The sequence below is a fragment of the Oreochromis aureus genome, linkage group 5 (assembly GCF_013358895.1).
Source record: "Oreochromis aureus strain Israel breed Guangdong linkage group 5, ZZ_aureus, whole genome shotgun sequence".
NCBI classification, from domain to species: domain Eukaryota; kingdom Metazoa; phylum Chordata; class Actinopteri; order Cichliformes; family Cichlidae; genus Oreochromis; species Oreochromis aureus.
Window position 1 is genome coordinate 14,634,991 of NC_052946.1, and position 24,451 is coordinate 14,659,441.

Sequence of the window (24,451 nt, forward strand, 5' to 3'; positions counted from 1 at the left end):
GGGCCAAAGACGAGGGGGCTGGATTTCTGCAGCTCTCCGATTCTGGGTCATAAAAATGTGCTAGTATCTGTGCGTATGTTTATGTGCATGACAGAGTAGGAAGTGGGATGGCTCAAACTTTAAAATTCATTAGCAGATACTGTACATTCAGTAAATGTTTTCCTGAACGCTTTGTGTCTCCGTTTGTGACACATTGTGTCTGTGGGTGTGCTTGGTTGTGTGAAAAAAGAGAAAAAAACCTGAGTGTTTGAGAAAGAGCAAAGAAACTCTGAATAGCCTCGAGGGGGTTTTCCTCTGAAAGGGAATGCTTTTCTCCACCCCCTCACAGACACCCTCTACTTCGATCTCTCTCTCTCTCTCTTTCTCTGTCTCACTCCCAAACACTCAGAGTAGCCGTAGAAGCGAAACAGACTTAAAAGAAGAGAAAAAGAATCAACGGGCAGCTCAACAATTTGCGTCTCTCTGTGCCACACACTCAGACTTGGGGAAGGTCTGCGAAGAATGGAACTGACTTTACTTACTTTTCAAACAAGGCAACTCACTGTCATGTGGATGTACTTCAGCCAACTTCTACTGCTGATGAACTAAACATGGCAAGTCCTTCTGCACAAAGCCAAAGGAGGCTGTCTGGAGAGGATTATCGGGACCAAAACATGACAAAACCTTCTGCTTTGTAGAGGAGAAGCTCCTGCAAACATGGTAAAGTAACACCAAGTTTCCCTCCTGGGTATCCTTATTGTCCATTGTTACTTTCTGGTTTAAGATTTAAACTGCTCCACTGACCCAGTAACTCAGAGTGTGGTTTCTGGTCTGGACAAGCGAACAAGTGAATTTCTTTCTGTGACTTTGCCAGCTATGTGTACGTGTGTGTGAATGTGTGTGTGGGCTACTGGAAGCCTGATACATTAGTTTACACGCAGGGCATCATTTTACCTTCTTTCAACTTTTGTTTTCTAGTTGGAGAGTTCTGTGCACGGTAATGATGCACACTTCTTGCTCTCGTCTTTTATGAAACCATATCTTTGTAACACACAAAGGGAGTACAAAACCCCATGTGAGTGCTCTCTCCAAAGCTTTTTGTAATCCTGAGCACAGTTGGTGGGACCGTTTCACATCAACAGCCAACAGCATCTCAAGCTTTTTAAGTGTGTGCACACCAACAAAGAGAGAGTGACAGAGAGAGGCGCATTGTCGTTTGTCTCGCATCCTTAAGTCCTTTGATTCGGACTTAATTGATGCGGATGGCACGCATACTTGAGTGAGTGGAGAGTGTTTCGATGTATAAATTATTTTACTGCTTTGCATGCGCACAAAATGGAATTCTCCAGTTCAGCGGTCGGCTCTTTAAAAAGTTCAAACCGTAGAGCTTTTAAAGAAAGGAGGGGACTAATCTAATCCCAGTCACAACAGAATGTACTTAATTACGATGAGTAAGCCACAAGATGGGGAACACTGATGGTGGATTTGTGGGAGGATGTGGTTTCTTTGAACTTTTATTTACATATTGCTGTTGCTATAAAATTTGTTTTAAAAAAGGAAAGAAAAATCCCTAAATGCTTGCTTGGAGCATGGCTTTTTTTTGGTAACCTGGAATATATTTAGTCAATCTCACATTTATCCTTTATATTTATGGAATATACTTTTATTTCTTACATGGAAATCAGTCTGACCCATAACATCTGTCCAAGCGTAAGTGATAGCTTTACAGCAGGAAGGAAGGATGTTTAAAGAAGTACAAACTTGACTGCGAATGGCGGCCACCACTGTACTTTGCCCCCACTTCACTTCCACTGCAGCGCTAGTTTGACCAGCTTTCACAGACGTAACTGTTTGTTTTACTTAATGCCTGACTGATGCCATGAGCCTGCAGCGTCTCACTTATTAGACTGCTGCACTGTGCAAGACCTATTGTGTTTAAACTCTCTACAATATCACAAAAGCCCAACTCATGGCATGCTGGTGTGCATTGCATTTGCATTTAGTTACTCATGAAAAGCACAACCAAGAGTCACTTATTAACTATCAAGGTCAAGAACTTTCCTCTTGAGGCCTCACAGAATCATGTGTTATGTGTTTCTTTAGTGTACAGTAAACACAGTTACCTACTGCGGGACAGACAATATTTTCAATTGTCAGTTGAAGCGATAAAATTGTATTTAAAATATATGCAAATTATGAAAGTGCACATGAGAATTCTACTCAGGCTTTGGACTCGCTCTCGTCTTATAAAAACATATTTAGAGGCAGCAGGCGAGCAGACTTTCTACAAAACAGTAACAGTTGCAGAAGATTAGCTAACAAGAACAAGCAAACAATGACAGGTTTAGCTTTCACAAGAGAAAAATAATTATGTCTTTCTTCACTAAATATTTTATTAATATAGTTGCTTTAGTTGTCTGCTGTGCTGGTAGAGACAATTGATTTATCTGAGTTCTTATGTTTTTTTATGTTTGGGGCGTTAAACCGATCAAATACTCACGAGGGCATTTATACTGGAAGGAAATAGTTCCATTGTGGACTATTAAAATATAACAGTGCAATGAATGATGCTCATTGCAAGGTTCCATAAACCTACAGGAAACTGCAGAATTTGGTGTTTATTCACTGTTGGTTTGGCAAAATAAACAACCACAAGTTACTGGATCTGCTCCAGGCGTGTAAGTCTATATAATATATCCACAACTTTCAGATTTTCAGGATACTCAAAAGTGCTGATTTATCAGAGTGCCACATGCATGTACATCATCTCAAACCCTGGGGAAATGCGGTGCGAGAGTGTCCAGATTTTGATTGATTGGCAGAAAACTGGACCTGGATTTCCTGGGTCACTCCCCCCCTATTAATTTAGCTAATACTGCACAATGCTCCACTTGATTTTAATTTTTGCCAAGTCTCTGCTGAGGCTGACTGGGAAAATGAACTCATTTGATTTATGAAGAAATTATGGATAATCACAGACATCTGCCATTTGGAACTGTATGATCCAAACAGATTTCACTTTGCCTCAGTCAGCACGTCAAGGCTCTGAGAGTTGTCGTGAAGCTGTGGACTGAATTGTCAGTGTGTCTATTATCTCTGTATCACAAAAGTGGGTCAGATGCAACAGAGGCTTTGCACTTGTATTTCCAAAACAGAGCCCCAGCCAAGTGTTCAAGGAGAAATGTCGGTGCCTCGGCTGTTCGCAGGCCCGCTTTCATCACGCATTGTCTCTAGAAAAGTTTGTTTTTGCAACATTGCCATTTCCTTTCCAAACTGTGGCTTTCCAGTTGCATGAATTAATTTTAAATGCACTTTGTTAACGGTATAGAAAAAAAAAACACAGATTGCACTTCCTCTGTTTGACATGCATTTCTTTGAACTCGCAGAAGACCCTCATATTACCTTGCAAGAATGAAGAGCAGCAGATGTTACTGCTTAGTGCACTCCTAATACGCAAGCTCACAGACATAGAAATCCAAATTGTCATATGGCTTAATACATTTTACAACACTTCTTCTAACAGTACAAGTACCTTTTCCACACTGGGAGCCAGTATGTTGTGTTGCATTGTCTAAATACTAAATAAGTTGAATTTTATGTTCGATATTTTGAAGCCAGGATCCGGCTTCGGGAAGAAGGCTCAGATCCAGAAGGTTTTGTTTAGTCATGTTAAATGGGAGCGGTTCATGAATGAATCAGCTGTGGTGACATTGTGCCAGAAAAGAAGTCCCTGTGTGAACCTTTCAATCATAGATATATTTTTTGGTTTACTTGTTTTTACACAGGGCCGTCACTGCTGTATGTCTTTACTGATCATGGGAAGTCTGTGCTGTCTGATCTTGTGGTGGCATGAAAGAAAAAGAGAAACTATGTTATATGGTGCACTTTAAAGCATCCAGGTTTATCCTTAGATCAGATAAGGATTTTGAAACGCTGCCGTGAGTCAGATTTGTGATTTCAGAAGAGATGACAGCATAGATTTACGTAGGATTCAAACACACTTGGTTCATTGTCCTACGATATAAGCAAATATTTTCAGCATGACGGCCTGCAGCAGTGCTGTTTTGAAACTTCCAAGTTATAAGCTGTTGGACTTGTTCTTTCTTATATTATTTACAGATTAAGGTTCAATTAATGGATAATCTGTGAAAGCTCATCCACGTTCTGTGGAAACTTGTCAGTGTTCAATACTACAGTACCATGAGTAAGAACTGGAAATCTGATACAGTCTTTGTGAACTACAAAATGAACAAATGTATTTATGGGACTCTACATTAATCTTAGCGGAAGAAACAAAGTGATGTAGTAATTTTGTCTCATATGGGATTTTTCATCTTAAAAGGCTTTAAGATGGCTTATCCGTGAGAGCCCCTCTGCTGAGTTAGAAAGGCTTGGAGCACGCACAGAGGCAGTTCTGTCCCATCACCAAACAGACAGAAGGAAATAGTAGAAAAGGAGGGGGAGTAACCCAGAGACACTGGGAATATGCTTTTCATTATGACATGACTAACACTCATTTTGATGATGATGATGGCTCCAAGTCAAAAAATCGTTTTTATTTCGGGTTCCGTGTGAAACTAGTCAGAGTAAAGCGTACACTGCAAAATGCAATTGTTTTTGAACCGTGAAATAAAGAGAAAGGAAGATGACACCTGCATATGAAGCTGACTCACTTCAACTCTACTATGTGCTGTTTTTTTCTTTCCATGACAACATTTCTTCAGTTGACATGTCGCGGGCGCTCGGCCTGCTGTGTCCGCGCTGTTTTTGTCTTTTCTCAAGGCTGAGTTGGTGGTGTGTCATCCGAGGCTCTCAGGTGCAAGACTAAACGTGCAGAATTCAGGCAGTTGTCAGGAAATACTGGCCAGTCTTAACTGTCACTTTTGGTTATGTTTTGGGTTTACCCTGGAGGTGCAGTGATGGCCTATCTCTTACGAGGAGTTCAAGAAAATGTGATGAACAGTCAGAAACGAAACATAAACCAAACTCTTTCAACATGTCGCATCAAAAGCTGCGCCAGTTTAGCAAAGGTTAATCTCCATCACAATTACATCTTTTGACCCATATAGCTGATGACAGTGCAGTACTCACCTTGACAGCTTGTTTATGCAGTAGCTCAGTTCTCGATCAAGACTTTTGTTAACCCCAGCCTGAGGCAATATGGTGAAACCTGCCATAATGCTTGCCATTCTCTATACAAAACACTGAAAAAAAAACTCCTAAGGGGCAGTAGACAAGACAAAGAAAGAGCTAACCTTTATAACAAATGCCTCTTGTCCATGTGGTTAGGTCAGCTCAGGTCAAACAATGACCTTTGTTGTAGACTGAAGCTCTTTCTAGAGTTAAATCGCAGGCTGCAACGGACAATTATCGCAAGATAGGAAATCCCCTTGTCTAGAAAATGCAGGAGAGGCAGTGTTGGAATGTTTTCAGCTGGCCACGGACCAAAAACAACAATCTCAAAATGAAAGTTCAGGATTTAAGCTTGACTGAATACCCCTCACTGGCTGATTCTGGAAATAAAATCTATCTTGGTGGAAAAGCAAAGACGCTTTATGGTCATATGAGCTGGTTACTGCACATTGATAGATGGTGGAGAGAAAGAAAAATGCCATAATGATGCATGAAAGTGACTCTGCCTGGATATTTAAAACAGACTGAAGGAACAGATATGAGTCTATTGTAATGCCAGGAAGGTGACACAAAGAGCGTACTAAACAGGAAAGAGACAGTAGAAAATAAACCCGAAACATGAGGATGTTGATTAAAAGCAGTGTAGCTGAAAACTGGCTTCTATGTAAACTAAAGCAACAGATACACAAGCATGTTCAATAATGCAATTTAGTCAGCTGGTGCAACATAGAAAATGAATGGCTGTCCCTCTATTGAGGTTTGACCCATCACACCTTTGGATGCATGGATTGATGGTTGTTTACTATCATTATATTAAAAAAGTGACTGCAACTTACGATTATGACTTCATTATGATTTATTACGATTTTGAAAAAATGTTTTCCAATACCACACACAGACACATTTTGCTTTGTTTGACAGATATTAATGCTGAATCTTTCACAGTGCAGACCTGTTTAGAACATTTTCTGGCACTGGTAGGCACACATACCAGTAGGAGCAACACAGCAGTAGAAGTGATTTGACTCGCTAGCCAGTCTGAACTGGTTCCAGCTGAGCTATGCTTAGTAAATCTTAAAATTGTCTCTCTCATGCAAATATTGCTAGCCAAACCACCCATAGAGATGACTTCCAGTCAGGGAAGTTTTCTTTTTTAGCTAGTGTTAACAAAAACAGAGGTTTATTTCTCAGTTCAACAGAAGGGACTTGGAATGATTCAGTTGCAGTGAGGAAATGATTTAAAGTTGCATTACACAACAGTGGATGAGCTCTATTAAATTTGTGGAATATAACCTGAAATCTGTCATCTACATAAGAAAGAGCACACATGCAAAACTGAAGCAATTCAAATAAAGCACTCCCTGGGAACCTGAAGTCCTCAACTCTGCAAATTAAGTTCACAGACCGTGCTTTATTAGACATGACCACAGGTTTACTGTTAACTAACAGAAATACAGTAGTGGATGCAGTCAGTCTAAAACAGCTGTGATGCATTACCATTTAAGAGCCTTCCTAAGAGGTATTCTGGTCTCCATTTCGTGATCTGTTGTGACAGATGTGCACAATCAGAAAAGCATTCTTTTCTACTTAGGGAATGCAAAGGGTCCATAGACTCAGAGCACTGTGAATGATCAAATATTGGTATTGATTTACATCCAAAAATCTTGTCATGAGTCCAGCAGATCAACATTAGCTCATTTCACAGACATTTCAGTCACTTTGTATTCACTATGTATGTGCAATCCTGTTTTGTGAATGCAAAGACTAAACAGAGTTGAAAGATTTACTGAAATACCAAATGGATTATAAACAGCTGGAATTTTATGACATTTGTTTTGCATGTTTAATGTCCAAGTTGCTCGCAAGTATCTGCATCTGCCAAATGGTCCCAGTGTAAACCAGTGTGAGGTCTTTGAAGCTCCTGCACTTGTGTTTACACTGAGCCGCTCTGGTCTTGGTCAGGCCATCAACCTAAATGAGGAAGGGGCTAAAAAACAGAGTCCTTTGTAGGCTGGGAGATTAACACAGCAGGCTACTGACAAGTGATTGTGTGAATAACATACCTGCTGTGATTAGCGACTGAGATCTATCCAGATTCAAAAGAAGTGTCAAGTCCTTATATTCAAACATCAACTCGGTATGAATATTATGGCTTTCCTTTTCATTACGAAACATTGATTTGGTTCAAGGATATCAGGATAGAAGAATAATTGTACATTTCACCTCTATCTGCCATGAGATAAGACTGTGAAGAGCACTATATTTAATAATCTTGAGACACTATAAAAATATTACATTGTATTTCATGTAAGGAAATGGGGTTTCCAGCCAAGTTAGCAATGTGGAAATCAATCCCCAAGTGGTTTTCACTTTTGAAGTTCTCATTTTTCAGTCAGATGCATATGTCAGTGTATCCAAAGTGTTCCCTCGATGATTCCCAAGAATTTGGCAATCACATGACTTTTCTTCTTTCATCTCATAGAGGTTCACATTGCTGCACCTTTTATCACATGCTAGAGGAACTTCAGTTTTGTCCAGTACTCTGGTTTAGGACCAGGTGATCAGCCTTAGCTGCTCTGTATATAATAATAATAGCATAATATAATAATATATAATATATAATAATAGTATTTTCTTTTTCAAACTTGTTTTACTTTATTTATATATTGTGCTACATGTAAATGTACAAAACTCTGGATTCATTTTCATGCAGCTGGTGTACTATACATCAAACCAACAGTAGAATATCTGCAGTACCAAACACTGTGTTAAAATACTTGACTGTACTAAGTCATGTTGACAGGCCTCACGTCTCAAGTCATCACCACCTCAAAACCGCGCTTATAGTCCGGTTGGTGCACCCAAACTGCTTTGAAGACATTATCTTTTCATCTGAATAGTTTCCATGTGCTTAGATGGACTTCACTTGTGGCACAGCTGGTCCTAGTAGAATGCCCATGCAAGCATTCGCAAGATTACTAAAAGCAGACGTCTGCCTACAGGCTGCTACTTTACCTTCTGACATAAGATGGTGTCATATGCAGTGGCATCTTTATGAAACCATATGCTTCTTTGTCATTTTCAATTACATCAGATGCCGACCCAGGTCTGCTGCTAATATACCAGCTCAAATGAAGTGTATCCTGGCTAGACATGAAACAAGTTGCACATACTCATACAGGACAGACTTAATTATCTCCATAATAAAATTGAAATCCTTTTGAACAGGCTTGCTCATGCTTTCTTCTGTGCTGATCTTGCCTTTAATCATCCAAGTAGACTGAATAAGAATTCACTGACCCAACAGTGAACTCATAAAGAAAATAATATATCTGCTTCTTTATGACAGCAAAAACTTTTTAAACTGATTTCAAACCCAGCACAGTGAAGGTGAGCAGGTCTGGAAAATCATCTGTCTCGTAATTTGGCATTTGCACAGCAATTATTGTCGACCTGTTTTGGCTTTTGAGACTTTTTCCTTTCAAATACCTTATTTGAAGAAAGTCGTGTCTAAATAAACATAGTTTGTAATTCATAGTCATGGTGTACCCGTTTTCCACACGTGGAACTCAAAATAGGAATATTTGTGAAAAGGCTGAAAATACCAGAAACTTGGATAAAAATCGAATCCACAGTGACAGACTGAGTGACATCTGCATTACTGTAGATGTCCAAACTTCATCTGACTGCCCTTCATCTCTTTTTCTCCTACAGAACCCAGAGTCTCTGGACTCGTCCATCCAGAGTGTGCTGTCGGCCCTCTTCCCACCGTTTGAGGCCACAGCGCCCATCGTCCTCTGCCAGCTGTTTCGCACTATTGAGGAACGTTATCACGGTGATGCTCTGCAGTGTTTACTGGACTTCCTAATTCCTTCCAAACATGTGCTGGAAAGTGTCCAACAGGCAGCATGTGTGAGTAGAAATCAAATCTTTGTGTCTTTGTGAAATCTTCCATATGTTAAAAGGTTGAGGGGTTCAAATAGTGTCAGCTGTCCAAGTGATAAAGACTACCCTGCAAACTTGCGCTGCTGCAAACGTCTCTTTCACTGTATAGAAATGATTAATAAAATTTGTGATTTATAAGCTACAGCATACTGTAGATATTGTTTTGTTTTGTATAGAAAACTTTGGCTCATTCAGAGCATCAAATGCCCACACGAATATAAATGCCTCAAATTACACCAGTGGTAAATTCAGTTTTACAGTATGATCAGAAGATTTACTGTAGATGTCCAAACTTATAAGCAGGAAACACAGAACCAAACAATCAATACAGCAATGCAGTGAATTAAGTAGACAGTAATTTAAAAACAAAACTGCATTGTAAGAAACCTTATTTGATTTTTTCCTAGGCTGGATACTCTGATGTGGTTTTCCGCTGTGAGGGCTGGCCTCTGTGTCTCCATGACAAAACGGTCATCCAGTTAGCGCCCGTTAACCCCTTGCTGTTGCGTCCTGGAGACTTCTATCTTCAAGTGGAGCCTTTTGGGGAACAAGCGGCACGCATCGTCCTCAAATGTCTTCTGGAGGAAGGGTGTCGAGAAGTGGAGGAGACCCCCATCCCTGAAACGTCTTATCCCTGCATCTTCACCGAAGACTGGCTGCGGGACATCAACGAAGGACGTGACGGAACTCCTTTGTCACGGTGTTTGCTTTGCACGGACCAAGGTGTAATTAAGTTGCCGTGGGCCAAAATCGCGATCCCGGAGTTTTTAGACAAGCCTAAGATCATGCCCACCTGTCAGAAATCTCGCCCTGAGCCAAAGCAGATTTCAGTTCCCGTCCACTTCAACTCCTCCACCCTACCAGTTGAAGCCACGATTCTTTCAGCAAATGACAGGATGTCAGCATCTTTAAGACCCGCAGCCTGTTCTTCCAAACTTGTCAAAATGGAAGATAAAAGAGGGGCCCCGAAATCCTGCTCCAAACCATTAATCAAGCCGGTGGGTTGGGTTTCTCCTAATACCTGGGACAGTCATAACTATCAAGAGATTGAGGGTGATTATGTAGACCTGGTGGATATCGACAAAGGGAAAGAGCTTGTGGATAAACAGAGAGACAGGCTTCCAAATCCAACCAATTCAGTTTTGTTCAAACCTGTCAGACCACCCCCACCTGTACCGCTTGGGAATAGCGTTCCTTGCGGACGCACGCTTCAATATACAGAGGAGCGTTTTACACCATGCAGCCAGGAGAATCTGGGGCAGGAACTCACTGATGAAGACTTGAAGTGCAGGTACAGAGATTCATACCTGGCGGCACTGACAAATCCAGTGCCTTTTGAGAAAGGGAGTGTCGACCTCCTGGCTGCCTTGGAGGAGGTCGGCCTGACTGAAGATGGGGAGTTAAAATCTAAGGCTAAAATTGGTGCTCAAAAAGACCAAGTAGGAAACGATTGTAACCACTCTAAGGAACCTGTGTTTGGTAATGAGCCCTTCCCTTGCAAACGCTGCCATGAGCCAACACCAGCAAACTTTAAGCCCCACCTTTCTAGTAAATGTGAGCCGGAAAACCTCATGAAGGAGTCGCCCATAATTTTGAAATCAACCCCTGGTTTGAGCCAAAGTCAGAGAGTTCAGACAAAACTTATTTCCCACCCATCAGGACATAGTGCTTTTATGCACCCAGTATCAGATGTGTCCTCGGGGACCCCTGATGGTGACCTGGAGTCGCACCAGAGGGGGAAGGATGTGAAACCATCAGGCAAACACAAAGTTAAAGTGAGGTCTTTGTCCGCTGTCTCAGAAACTCCTACAGGGAGGCCACTTCTCTATAAGCTCAACAACAGGAGCCATAGTGATATTTGCCCTGAAACAGTCACGAACTTAATGCACTGTAAGAAAGAAGTTCAACTTGATGAGGAAACTCTGAAACTGGAAACAGAGAAGTGTCTAAAAAAAGGTAAGTGAGGGATAACATTCATGCGACTCAACCACATTGTTATTACTGTGTGCACACAGCCATTAAAATGATCGGTTGCTCCCCGTTCAAAGGGGCTCGGAACATTTGAGCTTAATAGACGGAGTGAAACGCCGCTGTGACCTCGCGTGTTTGAAGGAATGTGCTCCAGTGAAGGTCACAGTTCGCAAAGGCTCTTTAAAAGAGGGTTCAAAGGTTAAAGATCAGGTTTGAGTATGATCTTCCTCTAGGGATTCTCCCAATGCTGTCTGGGTTCTCTGGCAGTACAGCCACATTTATGTCATTCCCATTATCAAGGGAGTGAAAGGAAATAGCATGCTGCACCCCAGTGAAAGAGACGACCTGAACCCACTGGGTAAAAAGAAAAAAGCAGAGCATTCTTGTAATGTAGAGAGACAGCATAACGTGCAAGAAGGCAGTTTCTCTATCCTCTGCACCCAGTGGCATGTGCCCGCAAGCCCTCAGAGGGGCAAGTTGAGATCTTGACTGGAGACATGCTTGTCACGGGCTGTTAAAGTGGCAAAGAGAGAGAGGACAGATGAGGCCTTGTTAGCTCCAAGAGGAGGCCAACTAGTAAAAGCAAGATTTAGTAGTCAGACCGCCGCTGTGTTTTGTTATAAAGACCATGTCCAGTATTTAGAAGTGGTCTGTGAATGTCTGTGCAGCTGTGTAACTTTTAACATGTTAAAGTTATGGCCCTGAAAATTATTAATTGCTGTTGTTATAAAAGGGCAAAGGTTACTGGACAGAAAATGAAGCTGATGGTTTACAGGAAGGCGTCGCACTGTCTTAGAATAAAGTCCCTCAATAAAAACCGACTGATGGATAATTAAAAATATATGATCATTTTTCTTGCTTGCTGCCAAAGATCATGTTTTGAGTTGTCACATTTATAAAACATTCGAAATATATAAATATATTTTTTGCTTTGTCAGATTCCCAGCCGAACAGAAGTGAGGCTTTGTCCACTGCAGAGGGACCGGGTACCAAACTCCACAACTTAAAGACAGAAAGCATATCCTCTTCTGACACTCAGCATCCCTCGCAAACTGAAGAGTCAGCTTTCAGGAGGATCAGTGGCTTGCTTGAACTGGGGATCGTGTGTTTACCAGGTAATTTTGCACTTATTAGTGTATGGCATGAGAATAGATTATTTTGCAATGTGATTTTTCACTGCAAAATAACCATTTCTGGCATACGGTACATGTTACAATATGCTTCAAATGTCTTTTTTTTTATACCTAAAAATGAAATACTGCACAGAACATGACGACTTAGCATTTTAAGAGGTTGAAAACAGCTTTGATTCAGACGAAACTTATTTGAGCAGAGTATGACATCAGCGGCTTTTGTGTAATTTTAAGATGTGCCTCAAAAAGCTCAGTGGAAGCGACTAATGCCTTTGTTTTCAGTGTTAAACATAAAAGGTTAAATTTAATGTAGCCCTGAATTCCTGTGACTGAAAATTCATATAAATTTTTTTTTACCACTTCATGGATTTATTATAAGCATCTTCTCCGTCATGTCCATCCACAGGCAGCAGGGACAAGACTGGCAGGGCGGTTGTGGAGGTCCATGGTGAGAGGATGGGTTGGACGTCCCCTCTTGTGTCAGCACAGAGCATTTGCGAATTACTGCTCTACTTACATTCTATACCAAGGTACAGTGCTGAAGGACTTAGATGTATCTCTAGAGAAAAAAGATAACATTTCTGCAGTTAACAAACCTCTGAGAGAGGAGGTTGAGCTTTACATAATACAGGAAGCTGGTGTCTTCAGTGGGCTAGAAGAAGAAAATGCTTGCTGGCTTTTCATTTAGCTCCTGTGATTATTATGTTATAAAAAGATCCCACCACTAGAGGGCAGCAGCATATCAGTTTCAATATTTCCAGTGGTCAGAAGGAAGCTGTGAATATTATTATGCATGACCTCATATCCACACCAACTGTTCTCCTATGGGTAATTAGTTTGTATAGCTACAGTTCTACAACTAATATAGCACTGATTTGACCTCTGCATATAGCACCTTAAGATCATTTGGCAGTAACATGGCTAATGTTTACTGACCGGTGGCCAATAAACATTAGCCATGTTACTGGTCTAGTAACGGGCAAATTAGCTTATTTGTTTACACTAACTGAGAATTTAACAAAGATTTTGATGCAAAAAGCTGTTCTACCAGAAAGCTGACCTTGTGCTGTCCCCAGCAAAGAGTCACGCCACAACAGTCTGCAGCCAGGCTCGCTGCCAGCTGTCTGGTATGCAGCGCATTGACAGAAATAACAGTCATGCTTGATGTAGGCTCACATAGGGATAAGCGAAGAAGAGGTTTCTTTTTTCTTTGTTTTTTTTTTGTGAATTTGTGAAAAAGTTTAAGATGTAAAAATAAGGTCTTTGAAAAAAAAAGTGTATGTGGGTGTCAGATGAAGAGGTTAAGGTAAATCTGAGATGTGGATTAATTAAAGCCCCAAAGCTCTTAAATCTGGTCTTTATTGCTAAAAGAGCAGTGTGATGAAATACTGTATTTGGGTTCCTAATGTGCTCTAACATGAATTAATGTTTTCGTAGGAAAGATGTTCGAGAGCTGGGAATGACTTTGGTCATCAATGCCAGGAAGAAGCCGCCCCCTCTTCACCTCTACAAGGCTCTATTGATGGCCCAGGTTAAAACAGTAATCCTGCATGCACATGCCAGAATAAAAGTTGATGCAAAGATTATGGGGAGTGTTTGGTTTACTGGAAAAAACAGGCCTGGGGGTGTAGTTTACTGGCCTTGTGTACAGTACAAATTGCACTGTAGGTCTGTGGTCATTAAGGTTTTACCGTAAGTGAGAAAAAAAAGGCAGGATACATAGACATGTACCACTTAATAACCCTCAGCAGCCTTCCCCTAACCTGTTCTCTTTCTGCTTCAGGAGCAAGCTCTCCATGCTGTCCACAGTATCGTCATGCTGATGGATAAAGACACTTGTCCACGCCCCGAAAAACAGCCTGGTCTGCAGGTCAGACATCAAAACATTTCATGTCCCTATTCAGTATAAAAGTGTAACTTTTATTCACGAAGTCTTTGCCTTTGTCTCTTAGATGGATTTGGTGACCACTATGAAAGCCCTAAACAAGACAGTGGAAGCTTCCCAGCTAACCTCTGATTTTGGAGGTACCTTCACTTACAGTCACACCGAGTGGCTGCAGTTCCGTCAGGTACTAAAAATGCACGCTAAGTCTACACAGCTGCTCTACTGGTGGTATTGAATCCTAACTACTTCACTCTGAAAACCTGTGGCGTGGTCTCTGGTGACTAAAGTTGTTCAACCATAATTCAACACAGTGGAAATTAGGCGCCCACCCAGCCAACCACCCGGAGCATGCATGATATCTGATGTGCTTTACTTTGAGTGCAGGAAGGGTGTGGTCACATGGGAAAGGGTAAAGTCTTATCTGAATGATGAATTTGATTATTTATTATAATGTTAATTGTTCACATTAAGTAGGGACAGATATTTTATCCTGGTTATGCAACACCAATCACTGAGTCACAACCAAGGCCATTCTGCTTTAACACACAGGTCAGTTCCTTCGTGTAGCATATACAATACCATAAATTACATAATATTTCATTATACTAGTGAATAAATAAAGAACTGAACTGCCTGTAGATAGTTATAGATATTCTTTTAAATACCATTATTTTGAAACCATTTATATTTCTTTAAAAATCTAATACTTAGAGCAAATTGAATGTTAAAGTAATACAGCATTAAACCACAATGTGGACTATTAAACACATGCAAAACATTTAATATTTGTTTTAGATCAGTAGGCTGGTGGAAGCTTAAAGTTTCTTATATAAGTAGAAAAATTATTATAATGCGAGATATTAGAGTTGATGCTCTAGTCATGCACCCTACAGTAATATTGTACGGATAGTTGAAAGTGTCTAAATTAACCAGCAGCACACTGATATTAGTCTCCAGTGTCTGCAGATTTTAAAAAAATAAACTCAGTTTGTCTCCTTTTGCTTCCACACGGTGCTGCCTCTTCCAAAAAGCTTCTCAGTTCAATACAGTGGAACATGTTTCATTTCAGAGGCTGGTTTCATTTATGACTGACCTGCGAGGGGCTGACAGTTTGTTGCAAAAGGCCATTAAGAGGGTGGATAACAGAAACCAAATGGACACAGCTCAGGTAACATATTTATGTTTATACTGTATTGTTATTAAATTAGTGTAATCTCCACATGCTCACATTTTGGCTTTGTTTTGTGCATAAAACAGGAAGTGCAGCAATGCATTGAAGAGCAGAGGATTTCAATGAAAGAGATGCTGGAAGATGCTAGACTGGTGACTTTGCAAAGGGAAGGAGGGGCTTTTCTGGCCAGGATGAAGAAAGAAGAGTTCAGATTTCCACAGTCTGAGGACTACAGGTGTCAGATATGATTTGTCACTCAATGATGTTCTTCTTGTTTAATTTGTATTAATCTATATAACATGCTATAGAGAATCTAAGGGCTATTTTATTTGCACTTGCCATACTAGGCAAATTTCTTTGTAGAGTCCATTACATTTGGAAGGGTAATGGGGGAAGCCATCCTGGGAATCACCAAATTTTACTAATAGGAATGATAATATGTAGGATTTCTCCTCCCTAATGGGAAAAAAAACGACAGGCATGTGAGATAGAAGTAAATTAATGACAATTTGTAGATGCCTACACAGTCCTGGGAATATCTCTACTGTAATTATTCCAACTAAGTGAAAACAAATAACATCTGCATGCTGTGTGGGTGGCTGTAAAATATTGTTTATATTAACAATTAGTTTCATTTATTTTACTTACCAGCAGGAGGCATAGTAAGTTATCCATGAAATGTTACCATAAATCATAGAATAATGACTATCAAACTTATTCATTTTAATTGCTTTTTGCCTGGTTAAAAAAAATAAAAAACACACCCCAGTAAAAACTGCACGAATCTTATTTGTGGTTTTAAACTAGAATTAAAGAGCAAACAGATTTTATTTGTCTTAACTTAAAGGCCCAATAAGAGATGTGCAGCTACCACTAAACTCATAAAAATAGCTGTGGCAAAACAGGATTATTGTCTTTTAAAATACTTTTTAGTTTGGAAATTTTTTATAGCGTGCTTCTTTTATATGAACAAATTCCAAAAAACTGGTGATTTTGAAAATCTCATAAAGTCATATTTTATTCGCAAGAGAACACAGAAAACATGAAATGTTTGAACTGAGATGCGTATTGAACGTTTTGAATTCAATAGCAGTGACCCATCTAAAACAAACAGAAAAGCAAACGTTGAGACAGCACATCTATATCACCATCCACGCTGAAAGGTATGCACATGTATTAGAGCAACAAAGAATAAGTAAGTCTTTTTCAGGGAAGGCCTTTTGTATTTTAGCAAGACAATGCAAAAACTGCTTGCTGCATGTCTGTCATTGTAGAAGAGCGCTGCCTGCAGTTCAGCCTTTCTGCCGGCTGTAAACATTTGGAGCTTTATAAAATGAAAAATGCGATAAAGAAGATCGAGGACTGTTGTGCAACCAAGTATTTTATATCAGATAAGAATGGGTCAACATTCCTCTCCCAAAAGTCCAGCAGCTGGTGTCCTCAGTTTGATGTTCCCAGATGTTTACAGACTGTTGTTAAAAGAAGAGAGGATGTTACCCAGTTTTAAACATGGCCCGTTCTTATGTTGCTGCCATCAAATTCAAAACGACCTTGCTTTTTTTCCTAGACTGGGAGTAAACATTTTTCTGAGTTCTATTCTGGGTCAAATATGAGGTTGGCAAATCATTGCACTCTGTTTTTATTTACATTTTATGCAGTGTTAAAACAGTTTCAGAATTGGGTTTGCAATTAAAACAATAAAACAAGGACAGTGTCACATGATGGCTGTCAAAAACTGTCAGGCATGATTCTGATTAAAAAGCCATTTCACCCCCTGCGTGACAAATACAACCTCACAGTCAGTGTTAAATGTTTTCTCCTCGTGTTGCAGAGACGCTTTGGAGTCTGTGACAAGTCTCTATAACCAAGTGGAGGAGAAGCTCCACACACTGGTGATGAGATCAAACGAGTCCCTGCAACAGCTGGAGTTCCTTTTCAGGCTTCGAGAGATGGAGGCCAAAATCAGCACGGTACGTCTAGTAATCTTAGTCTGTTTACAATATTAGAATCTACAATATGTGTTTAAACATCTAAAAGTTATGTAATAATAAACTCACAGCTGGTAGCCACATGTACAAAGTGTAACTGCATAACCAGGGCTTTGTGTCTTGTAGGCTGGGATGTGGTTCAACACAGAAGGTGAACAGAGACTGAAGGACTCTTACCCAACTGATGATACCCAGGCGTGCACTGAAAAGGATTTGGAGCACTTCCACGTGTTTCTTACTCAGTCTAAGGTATCACCCCTATGTAACGGCAAAGAAATTAGAGATAAGAAAACTTGCCCTCATTTGGCTGTTCATAGTTGATATCAGTGATATCAGTAAACTGCAGAAGCGGAAGGAAATTGATTTCACATAACATTTTAATATTTATCACAGGAAAAACAGCAGAACGCCTTGATCCTAGCTGCAGAGGCAGAGGCTGTTTTTGAGTCCAGCGACAGCAGCCCTGCAAGAGATGTTTTTCAAACTCTCGTCAACACTTTCAGATCTAATGTAGAAGACTTCATGCTGCGTGCAGAACAGAGATACAAAGAACTGGACGCGCTTGTGCACGTTTACGCCTTTTGTGAAAAGGTTTGTATTTTGTCATGGCTCCTGACAATTTTTATTAACATCTTTTTTCCTCTTGTAAATATTTTTACTGATTACTTTCCATTTCCTTTCACTCACTCTCTCTGTCTAGGCATCTGCCCTAGCCAAAGAATGCAGTCATTCTTTGGAGCAGGTAGAGCAGGGGTGTTACCCAGCTCAGACTTTAAGTACACTCCAAATGTATGAGCAGAGATTAGGTGGTGAATTCTCCACCCCTCACTTCCAGGCTGTGAAAGCTAAAGCCTGCGCCTTGGGATCAGGGGCTTCAGCAGCAATGAGAGTGTGGAATGCAGCTTGGGCCCAGTGCCGAGAAGTCAGGCAGCATCTTAAGGAGATGCAGAAGAAGAAAAAAAACATAGATAAGAACCAGATCCAGAAGACCACAGCTGCAAAGTCTCCAGGGGAACATGGAGAAATGGAGAAAGAGGGGAAAGGGAGTGTGATAGCAGAGGCAGAACATTCCTTGACCCCACAGCTTAGCACCAGTGTTGCGCGCCTCAACTGCAACGACTTCAAAGAGAGCAAAAACAAAGAGTCTAAAGAGCTGCATTTACCAGAAATACCTGATAAAAATGGGGAAAATACTTCTGATTTCTCTCTAAACACTGACTCCCGCCAAGAGAGCAAGTTGAGGCCAAGAGAGCATCACAGTGAGACAGATCTAAGAGACGTAAACTCAACAAAAGGGAGTGAGGACTTTCCTTCACACCAACCTTTGAGTCGATCCCTAAGCGAAGGCTCACATGTCTGCTCTTATCTGACGAGCATTCCTGGCTTTTCACCTTTAAATGTGAGTCACAAGCACTGTCATAGTAGGACACAGTCACTGGAACAAAATCAGCAGTCCATCCAAAATCGGCCTTTTCCCCATAACAAGAGACTACGGCCAGGAAACCTGATCAGCAAATCGCCAAGAGACAGCAATGAAGGGAAGGGTGAAGGATGTATAGACTCCACCCGGGACCCTGAAGATGTCAGGACTCCAGAGACATTACTCACACCAACAGAAATCAATGGCTGCAATGTTTTGTAAGTAACACCCTCTCCCTCACCTGTAATCTAGAGCAAGATGCTGTCCAACATATGGCAAACTATATTAAAATGTTTTACCCAAATGTTCCCCAGTAAGCAATAATGTTGTATGGAGAAATGCTACCCACGCACACACAATGTAAAACTGAGCTCACCTAGGTTTCATTTCCTGCATGTGGAACAGAAAAGTACGGAGGATCATGGTGGAGCTACTGTCCACAGAGAGGGAGTATGTGAAGGCTCTGGGTTATGTTCGAGAGCACTACTTCCCTGAGCTGGAGAGGGCAGATGTCCCTCAGGATCTCAGGGGCCAGAGGGGGAGCATCTTTGGTAACTTAGAAAAGCTCCACGACTTCCACCGACATTACTTCCTGAATGAGCTGGAGGGCTGTGTGAATGAACCCTTCAGAATAGGACGCTGCTTTCTACGTCACGTAGGTGCCTTTTGTGAAAGTCTAGCTTTAAGAAAAATATTATATATATCTATATATATACACACACTGTTTCTTGAATCATTAAATCATTAGTTTTTCCATGACACCATCGGTGTAAGTTTTGGCAGCTGTTTAATGTTGAGCACTACTTCACGGTTTTCATATACCAAGTAATTTCCCGGTTGATGTGTAATAAAAGTGCTTTCAAATGTGTCCTGACTGTATGCCGGTGTTTTTAGCTTCCAAGAGAAAAATTTACTGGAATTATGGTACACTGCTCGTGATGTTGTGACAGAGTCCCGACTAATCGTCTGCATTTATTTTCCATTTTAGAGAGAAAGCTTTGCCTTGTATGCCCTTTACAGCAAGAACAAGCCCCAGTCTGACAGTCTCCTCATCAATCACGGGCAGGCCTTTTTCAAGGTGAGATCACAAACATGGACCTTCTCTCCAGGATGCCACAGATATGTAGCCGCTTTGGTGAGATAGGATGCTATCAAAAACCGCTGTTGTTTCAGGAATAAAAACATCTCTTTGTATACCTCTGGACCTCCCATAGTGCTATTGTTTTTGGATTTTATTTATTTTTTGTATTTGTATTTAGTTTTTTTCAAATTGCCCAGTAGATGCCTCATTCTGACCACTTGCAGTCGTGCATATGTAATTAGAGCAGAAGACGTGTCAAAACGTAGACCCTAAATTTGTCTAAATTTGGAGAAGAGATGACAAATCCTTCCTCCAAGGCAATGCTGAAATTCCAAGTACATTGCAATATTGTATTGTATTGCTAGTGGACTGAATGGGACTTGCACGAAGTGATGTAATCAGGAGCGCGAAGTTCACATGTAGTCATATTTAAGTCATATTTAAATTTAATAAAGGTGTTGACTGCACCACATTAAAAGTTTGTAGCGTAATATAGTTATTACAAATCCTGTAATAAGGATTTTATGAGAATTCCTTTAATAGCTATGTTGGTGAAGCTGACAGATTTTGCCATTCTAAAAGGCATTTATTCAAAAAATGTTCTTCTAATCTCACTCATCCAATGTCCCACCATACACACGCATGATTTTAACCATGTCATACACCTTTTTTTAGCCTTTACAGATATTCACCAGACCTTTTCTAACAATACTCCTTTGTTTCCTCTTTTCTCCTACCAGCAAAAGCAGCTGAAGCTGGGGGATAAAATGGACTTATGGTCGTACCTGTTGAAGCCTGTGCAGCGCATTAGTAAGTACAGCTTGCTGCTGCAGGACATGGTGAGGGAGTGCGATCCGGGACAAATCAGAGAGATAGCCGAGCTAAAGGCAGCCCTTGAGGTCATCCACTTCCAGCTTCGCCATGGCAACAACTTGCTGGCCATGGATGCCATTCACCACTGTGATGTAAGAAGGACTCTAGTAGCTTTAACTTTAGTTCTGTGTAATTTGATTATCATGATTAGAAGATGTGAGGTTTTTAAGTTTATATGCATAATACAAAATATAGTTTGAATGTACACTGGTTTGTCATGCTGTTGTGCAACGTCTATGGAATGTAAGCAGCAAAGTAGGGAAACAGGTACAGGCAGGTCAATGTAAATACTCAGAAATATTCATCATTTCTTGGTTTTGTGCAATAGCACTGTTAAGACTGAACAGGCATAGAAGACGCAAGGATATGATTAACAAGGAGAATTTATTAGCCTCATTCAAAGGAATCCAAACTGAGGTGGTGTGTGTGTGGAGGACGTGGTGGTCTGGAGCTCCATTATCTGAGAGCCCAGATAGAGGGGGTGAATATTCACAGGAATTTTGTGGGTTATTTTGTGAATTTGATGGCCTCTCTCATGTCAAAAATAATTAAAAAGTTCAGATTCTGGTTTGCTGCTTATATTTATTTGAAATGTTCTTTAGCTGAATTTATAAGGCTGATATTGATATGATAAAACATTGTACATTTAGAATGTGGTTTTTTGCATTTTTGCTGACTACAGCACTGCAAATGACCCTACTGAGCCACACTTAATAACTTTCTTGTGTACTACAGGTTAATCTAAAGGAGCAAGGGCAGCTGATTCGTCAGGATGAGTTTTTGGTAACTTTTAGGAAGAAAAAATGTTTCCGTCACATTTTTCTTTTTCAAGAACTCATCCTCTTTAGCAAGACAAGAAAGACTGACATTGGAAATGACACATACATCTACAAACAGTCATTCAAGGTACATGTACTGCGAAAACACACACGCACGCATGTAAAAAGTTTCAAATTCACAATTTTTCTGTGATTCATCACAGCAAATGAAAGTTCATTCAAGAAACTTCCCCTTTATAACAATTCGCTAGAAAATTACTTATTGCAAACTGCAAACGACTGTTATAGTGACCGCTTTTCCATTTGGTGTCATGACTCAGGGAATTTTCTTCATTGCATACATGCAGGGGAAGACTTGATGCAACACACACAAACCAGCTTGGCCTTTACCTTCATCCAATTTGACACATAATATAGAATTATACTCAGTAGTATATATCAAAAACTATTAGCAGTCATAATATTTTGACTAAGTTTTTCTGAATAATTCAATAATATGTTTTAATATACCCAAAAACTTTGAGCTGCAACTTATAAAAACAGTCCTTCTGTGAAAATTTGCAAGTACCCTTACTTAAGAGTCACTATTTTAACACAACTCAGCTCTTTATTTTAAGTCCTGTCTGGCACACAGATACTCCACAGGAGGACTTGGATATTTGCCTGTGGTTTTACAAACGTACCAAACTGCTTGCTGTATTTACAAAAACCTATAATTTAACACAAACCCATTATCTTTCTCTGTATTCAGACCTCTGACATAGGGATGACACAAAACACCGGTGACACCGGTTTGTGTTTTGAGATCTGGTTCAGAAAGAGGAAAAGTCAGGACACATACACTCTGCAAGCAGCCAGCCGTGAAGTGAAGGAGGCCTGGGCCAGGGACCTGGAACGGATACTCTGGGAACAGGCTATACACAACAGAGGTATAGCACCTACATATAAACACACACCAATTACACTTCATGAGTACTTCGCAGCACGCATGTAAATGCATTTAGCTGAGTCTTTGGAGGACTCATTTCATTAAAGAAAAAAAAAACCCAGCACAGCATATCTAGCTGCACAATTAGTGAATGAATGTAACATTTGAGAATTACACAAATGATTTCACATGTTGTTTTTTAGAGGTTCGTTTGCAGGAGCGAGTGTTTCTGGGAATTGGAAACAAGCCTTTTATGGACATTCAGCCCAGTGAGGCAGCTATCAATGATCGAGCCATCGACTATGTGCTGATGGGGAGAGGTGAGTATTTGATGTTTTTAAATAAATCTGTGACTTTTCTCAGACCCTTACACTCTTTCTTGTTGCAGAAAACAGAGGCCTGTTCTCTGTGGGATCATGTGCCTCACGGGACGAGCTTCCAGGAGGGCGGCCAAAGTCCGCCGGTTCAAGGAGCAGCTCTTCTTCCTCCTCGTCCTCTGGACGGGGCTCCCTCTCCCCTGTGGGGTACTTGTGTGGACCAAAGCAGAAGGTGACTGCAGGGGTCCTTGGACGATATGCATCGCCTCCAGGAGCCCTGGAGGAGGACGATCTTGACCATGAGAGTGGAAGTCAGCATTTATTGTGTGAGTGAAACTTTGATGAGAGTAAAAAGTATGTGATACATTTTTGTTACACAAAGTCCAATAACCAGTCAAATGAAGAGGGTATTTTTAAATGAACCAGAAGGAAAGTATATACCTTGATGTACCCCAAAACTTCCTATTGCTATGAGAGTGTTTCTGATGACCCCTGAACAGGTTTACAGATATCAGGGTATTGTGTTTCAAGCCTCAGAGAATTTCCTCTACAAGCTATGGGGCCAAAGGTCAGAGATCAGGGCACACTTTCTTCAGGAGAGCCAAAGGTATTTCAATAGCAAAGCTAATTCCTAAAAAGCTGTTTGGCCCTCAGCTGTCGGCTATATTTAGGAACTTTCTCTCACCACTATGTAGTAGCGGGAGAAACTTGTCCCTTGACATAACTGATGGCAGACTTGGATCATTCCTCAGTTCAACCAATCATGCACGTACCATGTTAACAAAGAAACTTTTCTTTGTTTCAGTGGACAGCTCGGAGTCATCAGGCGAGAGCGTAAGCGGCTTCAGCAGTTCCAGTCACAGCTACCACTCTGCTATCGGAGGAGAGGTGGAGGACCACTCCCCCGTAATCACTGTTAAGGAGTCAGTGATTGCTCAGCCAACTGAGGCTTCCAGCATTCTTGCAGGAACCACGAAAAAAACCCAGCCACCAGTTCCACCCAAACCCAAGCACAAACCAAAAGATCAGAGCAAGAATCTGCCCGGCAGCAAGGTGCAGTACAAATCTGAGTAAAAGGTCATTTGGTTAAAACCAACATGGTCATAAATCACTCACAGATGTATTCACCACTCAGTGAAGTCACTCTCATTTCTGCCTGTAAGCTGCTTTGTAGCTTACATGTGTGGTTTTGAAAGTCAGTAATGAATCTTCTATTGTGATCAATATTCCTTTTTAATTATTATCTCTCAGGTACAGAGCACCGCTTTTGGAAAGTCCACTGATGTTTGAGCGCTAAGATATATATAAGGTATAGTAAAAGTAATGCAGTTTTACATCACCTATATCTTTTAATGTTGCATGTAACACTAATGAAAGGGAGGCATGTGAATAATCCACTGTTCTATTGTGAAAAGCATTTTTTTTTAAATTTCTTCTTTGTTTCTTCATTTTTCTGCAGATGTCTAAGCAGCCTGCGACAAGAGTCTGTTTGTGCCCGCTACCAAAGCAGACATCACTTTATTCCAGCTGTTACTGTAATGTTATACAACTCTGTAAATAAAGCTTCTTTTGATATCACCACTAAAACCGTAGATCAAGAAATCATCTGTGTTTTATTCTCACTATAAATGGTGATTAATGTCATTTTGAAATACGTGGCTTTTTTTGCACTATGTATTAGGTTAGTTTTATATCTTAAGCTGCAGTCTATGTGTACTTGCTATTCATAATACAACGTGAAATTATTGTGTACTCTGAAATGTGGATTTTATCATTGTTAAATAAAAACATAACATATTGCCAAATGTTGTACAAATGATTGAAGCCTCGGCACTACTCATTTCTTCT

General features: G+C 40.5%; 1 protein-coding gene across 1 annotated transcript; it reads left to right on the forward strand.

Moving 5' to 3' along the window:
- The first annotated feature begins 241 nt into the window (after positions 1-241).
- Positions 242-24,403, forward strand: quo (quattro). Its single transcript, XM_031747804.2, has 24 exons — positions 242-699; positions 8,827-9,024; positions 9,465-11,013; positions 11,967-12,143; positions 12,568-12,691; positions 13,599-13,692; positions 13,945-14,031; positions 14,114-14,230; positions 15,116-15,214; positions 15,304-15,452; positions 17,049-17,187; positions 17,332-17,454; positions 17,599-17,796; positions 17,906-18,843; positions 19,031-19,280; positions 19,614-19,703; positions 20,447-20,671; positions 21,315-21,485; positions 22,110-22,287; positions 22,490-22,606; positions 22,675-22,929; positions 23,409-23,656; positions 23,855-23,912; positions 24,063-24,403. Exons 1-23 carry the CDS (start codon positions 697-699, stop codon positions 23,891-23,893), a joined length of 5,568 nt encoding a protein of 1,855 aa, XP_031603664.2. The 5' UTR covers positions 242-696; the 3' UTR covers positions 23,894-23,912; positions 24,063-24,403.
- The last annotated feature ends 48 nt before the right edge of the window (positions 24,404-24,451 follow it).